This window comes from Larimichthys crocea, chromosome XVI (genome assembly GCF_000972845.2).
Source record: "Larimichthys crocea isolate SSNF chromosome XVI, L_crocea_2.0, whole genome shotgun sequence".
Taxonomy (NCBI): Eukaryota; Metazoa; Chordata; class Actinopteri; family Sciaenidae; genus Larimichthys; species Larimichthys crocea.
This window is the reverse complement of record NC_040026.1, coordinates 3,840,407-3,846,102: the sequence shown is the minus strand read 5'-3', so window position 1 is coordinate 3,846,102 and position 5,696 is coordinate 3,840,407. Positions and strand designations below refer to the sequence as shown.

The following is a 5,696-nucleotide window of genomic DNA, read 5'->3' as shown; positions in this document are numbered from 1 at the left end:
AGCCTCTCGCCCATTTTCAGCTGGGATAAGGATAGCCCTGATGAGCATAAGCAGTGAAAGCAATACTTAATAAGAATAATGATAATAATAACGGATGGTTGGATATAAAGTCAATGTGGGAGTGATTAAAACCTTTCTAGTTTTGGTGATCCCAGCGGTCAATCAAGTTCATCAAATCAACTGGCAATTTGTCACTATTTTTCAACTCACATATATTTCATCACTTCCATTATTAATTCCTAAGCATACTCATCATCTCATCACACAATTTTCACTCCTTTTTTGTTCAAATCGGCTTTAAATTAATCAAATCACTTGATAATTTATGACTATTTTTCGGTTCGCATGCATTTTTTTATCAATACATTTTTCAGTTCCTCTCATCTGTGTCTGATCGATGTTTATCTATCTGCATAACATTCGGGAAGATTAAAGATGAGACCCAACATCAGATGCGAGCCCCTGATCCTCCTTACAATGGAAACCAATTAGATCTGATGTTCTTATCAGTGTAGCATGCACTGAGCTACTATTGATTAATACAAAGTCAACAATAAATGCCCCAATTACTTTGACTATCTTGTTTATTTACAAACATACATCCATGTTATATGTGCATTGTTCCTGCGATGCATTAGGTCAATGACTTTCCATTGATTTGCGTCCCATGTGTAGCAGAGGTGGAGGATGGAGGTAAATGAAATGGAGGGCGTTAGAACGTCAACCTCATTAGTTAAGCTTGAAGAGTCAGCGTGCAGCAGGGGTCAGAGGTACGTGGCTCCTCTGAGAGAGATGATTGGAGAGATTGATCCATCGATCAGTCCAGGGCCATAGGCAGAAATTGTCCTTATTAAAGGTTTAATTAGAGGGTCCCAATGGGGAGCAGAGTGGATTGTCCCCATTGGGATAAGGCCGTACAGATGGTTAGCAGATTGCAAGATGTTGGCATGACGACCTATGGACATGCTGATGAACCATCAGTGTCAGCGATTTCCCAGCCAGGTTTTCAAGAGCAAGCCACCGAGCGTCTGTTTCGCTTTGCCAGAATGCAACCAGGGCGCCAGCTGATAAGAGTTGAAGAACAGTTGATTTATCCAAGTGACGGAAAATTAATTTGCAGCAATGTCGACAATCAATTCATCACTTAAGTTAAGCTGACTCCGGGTTCTCACTTGTCAGGACTTGCTGCTTTTACCTTGTTCTTTCATATCAATGTGAATTTTTTTCGGTTATGGACCGTTGGTTGAACAAAAAAAGCAGCTTGGAGATGTCACTTAGGCTCTGGGAAAATTTAATAGGCACTTAATTGCTATTTTATGACATTTTATAGACCAAACAATGAGAGTGTAACTAGCTAGATCAGTGGTAATGAAAATGATTGTTAGTTGCAGCTCTGGGAATAATGATTATTGATTTCATCTGTCAATGATTGTATTGATTCTATCTACAAAAACTGAAAAGACGTTATAATTTCTCTCAAGGTGACATCTTCAGAATTCATTTGTCCGACTATCAGTCAAAAAAATTTAATTTATTATTGTTATTGTATAAAATAATGAACTGTTGGTTGAATTTTTTGGGCCGTTTTCAAAGCATTTTGACTCAACAGGAAAATCACACGAATCACTGAATGTTTGGCCACAGTTAACCATCACCTGCCACAGCATGATTGTTGGCACGACTGATAGCAATTAACAAGCCCAAATCAGCCATCAGATAATTAGCATGGCACGGGAAGACAGAGTATGACCACCTGCCTAAATCCTGACACTGTTCCACTTTACAGACAAGCAGCCGGCGACTTGTCTTCACTGTTCATCCCAGTTTGTGAACCAGGCGGTGCTGGAAATCCACATGCAGCGCTGCCCTATCACAGAGGAGGAGAGGAATACGGGTCGTGGACGTGGCCAGGGCCGGGGACGAAGCACAGGACAGGTTGTGAGCGCAAAAAAAAAAAAAAAAAAAGCATTCTCCAAGCAGGTTTTACTTCTCCACTGCAAATATATTCAGAATGTCTAAGATTGACCAATCTTAAATGACAGATTTGTCTTTAACAATGATGAAACAAGTCCACGCGTTGAAATGATAATCACCCTAATCAATTTTCCTCCCTCAGATTGAGTGTGACCTATGTGGCCACCGTTGCATGACCCAAGAGGGCCTTGACCTCCATCGGCTATCCCACACGGGCCAGACACCCCTCAAATGCCCAGTGAGGCCTTGCCGCCGCCGATTTACCTCCAACAGTGCCCTGGAGGAGCATGTGCTGGCTCATTTCCAAGGAACGCTCAGCAAGTCCAAAAACCGACCCCGCTTCCGCTGTCAAATTTGCCACAAGGAATTTGCCTACAATTCCACCTTCAGTGTTCACATGAGGACACATACTGATGAGAGGCCCTTTGAGGTAAGCAAGGTGGAGGCGGTGTGCATGCTGGCATGAAAAGGGAATTTCTTTTCAGCCTTCTGAAATATATTTTGTCCTTTTTTATTCAAGGCTTTCAAACCCGTTAACACCCATATTTCAAATTGAAATCTAACACTGCCTCACCCCCCGTGCTCACACCCGTTCATAGTTGTGGCTATCTCTCCGATTCTGGACCATGGCCATTTGTGCAGAGAGTGTCCTGCGGGTGTTTCCTCCCTCCCTGTGTACCTGTGATTAATGGCAGGGCTGAGTTAGGGCCTGTCAGCTCCCCTCTGTGCCTGTTACTATTCTGGGACTCCCCCTCCCTCTCTCTGCTACTCTGGTGACGAGGCAGGACATCAACCACGGACCCACCCAAACCCATCACAGCACGTCAGACTGTAGAAATTGATTTAATGTTTGTGGCTTTGCTTTGAGTCACATCTATCAGCCATGCTAAGGATTGAGGTTCAAGGAGCATCGGTCCTCAAACACACAGGCGGTTATGGGGATGAATTTTAATTGAAATCAAATATACTGTGTGTTCCTGAAGGAACACCTATATTTGCTGAGTATATAAAGAGCAAACTCAACAGGAAAGGTAATTTTATTAGAGTATATCTCACAGAGATACTGAAACAGCAAAACTGACAACAGGGATTACAGTTTCAATCAGAGCGTCCCCAGTAGGAATCAAAGCACAACAGAGTCATTCTCTTGTATTGCTTCAGGTTTAATCAAGTATCTGATCATAGTTTATTGTCTCCACTGAGGTGGTAACAAGCAGAGAGCAAGTGTGAGAACAGAAGGAAAGGTATGACTGAGGAACTGTTGGTGTGATTATTTAGAAATTGTTCACCCTTCTGGTGTCCACTGATCATGCTATCCTTTATACACTCATAGAGCTGCAGCGATTAATCTATTAGTAGATGCACAGAAGATTAATTGGCAGATTCTCTGATCATTAATCATCATTTATCAAGCAAAAAAACTAAATAGTCCAGCTAGGCTGGGGGAAGAGGCTGCTGCAGGTGTGTCTATTTGTGCTGAACATAACCGCTGTGAAAGAAAGAAATAAGGAATAAAAATCAAGGAATAACTTTTTATTTATTTAGATTAACCGGCTTTACTGTTCCCGGCGCTCGCTCATTCTTATTCACTGTATATGTCTCTCGACCAATGCTCGCTCAAAGATGTAACTATTTTGCAGCGTAAATTGCAAGACAGACAGATTTAGAAGGTGGGTACATGAAATAAATAAAGCCGGAACACAACAGGTAAGAGTATCAGAGTTTAGTCTGTGAATCCACCTGGATAGTCTCAGTTTTAGAGACGTTTCAGGCTGACTCTGGAGGTTTGACTGATCAGAGCGTCTGATTGGTGGCCGCAGCGTGACTTGAATTGCATTTTTCCAAAAGTTGGATCCAGCTCAGCTTCTCTGCCGCAGATCGCTGCAGCCAAAACGCACTAACTCGCCTCTAATGAATAGAAAAACTTGCATTTTCACCCCCACAGTCTTCTATGAGAGTAAACTAAATATCTTTGGGCTTTAGGGTGTTGGTAGGACAAAACAAGACATTTTAAAGGCACCGCCTTAAGTTCTTTGACATTTTAATGCATATTTTTAAACTGTTTTCTGGTGTTTTATAAATCACTGGAAATTCATTAACTGTGTGAAAAGAGTTGTTAGTTGCAGTGTGACATTTTTTTTATTGCTTTGTGTCTGTATTTCCCCATCTTTTCCCATTTCCCATTCTCCCTGCATTTCCTCTACACCAGCCAGAAGTGCTGCTTCTGCAGAATAAATATAAAGAGAGTTCTCAGAAAATATTAATTGCGGTTCAGTTTGTGCACTGGCACTGTTGTGAACTATATTTTCTTGCCTTCCTCTTACCATTACTTTGTCCCATTCTCCTCCATCCCTCCCTCCACCAGTGTGCCACATGTGGCAAGCGCTTCCGCCAGCTGCCCCATCTGCAGGACCATGAGCGCATCCACAGCGGCCTGCGGCCTTTCTGCTGCTGGATTTGTGGAAAGAGTTTCAGCGTGGCTGCCCGGCTCACTGAGCATGCCCGGACCCACAGCGGGGAGAAGCCCTACTCCTGTTCCCACTGCCCCGCTGCTTTCCGCTCTCGCTCCAACCTGGATAAACACATCCGGCTACACGGAGACCTGCCTCTGGATGCAGCTGAGCAGGCAGTGCATGAGGCCGCCGAGGTCCAGAAAGTGTTAGAAGGAGCCAAGGTGCTGTCTTCTCTGCCCACCTCGGGGGAGGTTGAGACTGCCTCAGTGCAGACCATCTATGTACTGCAGGGGGGCGAAGGAGGCACTGAGACTGTCATGATCCCGTCTGATCAGCTCAGCGGCATGGATGGCACCTCACAGGTCGTCATCCTGCCCTCCTCCGTTCTGGAAGCTCAGGGCATTACTGTTCCCACGATCACCATGGATGGAAATGAAATCACCATGGTGGAGACGAGCCAGTCACCACAGCACGCCATTGAATTTATTGTAGAGGAGACTGTATGAAGGTAGAAAAACTAACTGAAATTATAGATAAAGCTTAATGTTTGATAATTAAAGGATTGCAAGGTATATGTATATAGTTTGATAGGTTTCTAAGCCAGTTAAGGCGGCATCCTGTGTAGCAATACAATTTTTTTTTTTTCTTGAGCAGAAATGTATAATTTAAAAATGTTGACGGTGTTAAACTAACAAATTGGTTGATACACAGAATGTACCTTAAATTAGTCTCTTAAACTGATTGAAAAACAGCTTGTAAAATTGACCTCCGATTGTATACAGACGTGTATTTACAGCCCTTTAGAGGGGAAGACCAGTGGTGGCCCATGAAATGTCTTCTGCTTTCTTTATAATAAAACGCTTCAGCTTTCACACTTGTGACTGTCCATCATTTTATAAGGCGGGTGACACGGAGGGCATTGCCACCAACCCATCAGATGGGACGGACTTTATGGGCTCTGCTGTAAAACGGCCACTTCTACCATTTGACAAACAATATGAGGTCTTCTGCTGGAGAAATATACCGACCCGCTCAGCACAAGTACAGCCCTTGAAATCACTCTGTTTCTCTCTGTCACGTACGCTGACGTTAGGGGAAGGCAGAATGAAGTAGAAATGTGTGTGTAGATCAACCCCTAATGTTCTAATAATTTGTCGGACATTATGTTATTGATTGCTTTCGAGCTGTAATTAAATATAATAAGGATACAGCAAAATATATGATGATTTAGCTGAAGTACAGCATTATGCAGTGGCAAATAGTGTAATG

General features: G+C 43.1%; 1 protein-coding gene across 3 annotated transcripts in view; it reads left to right on the top strand.

Annotated features, from left to right (window-relative positions):
• Positions 1-5,299, top strand: part of znf574 (zinc finger protein 574) — a 22,166-nt gene extending 16,867 nt beyond the window's left edge. For 2 of the 3 annotated variants that reach the window (XM_019261212.2, XM_019261213.2), the window contains exons 8-10: positions 1,787-1,938; positions 2,117-2,404; positions 4,340-5,299. In XM_019261212.2, coding sequence (XP_019116757.1) covers positions 1,787-1,938; positions 2,117-2,404; positions 4,340-4,933 — 1,034 coding nt within the window. In that variant the 3' untranslated portion in view covers positions 4,934-5,299. The remainder of the gene's footprint in view (positions 1-1,786; positions 1,939-2,116; positions 2,405-4,339) is intronic. The other variant, XM_010735042.3, reaches the window with a different exon arrangement.
• The last annotated feature ends 397 nt before the right edge of the window (positions 5,300-5,696 follow it).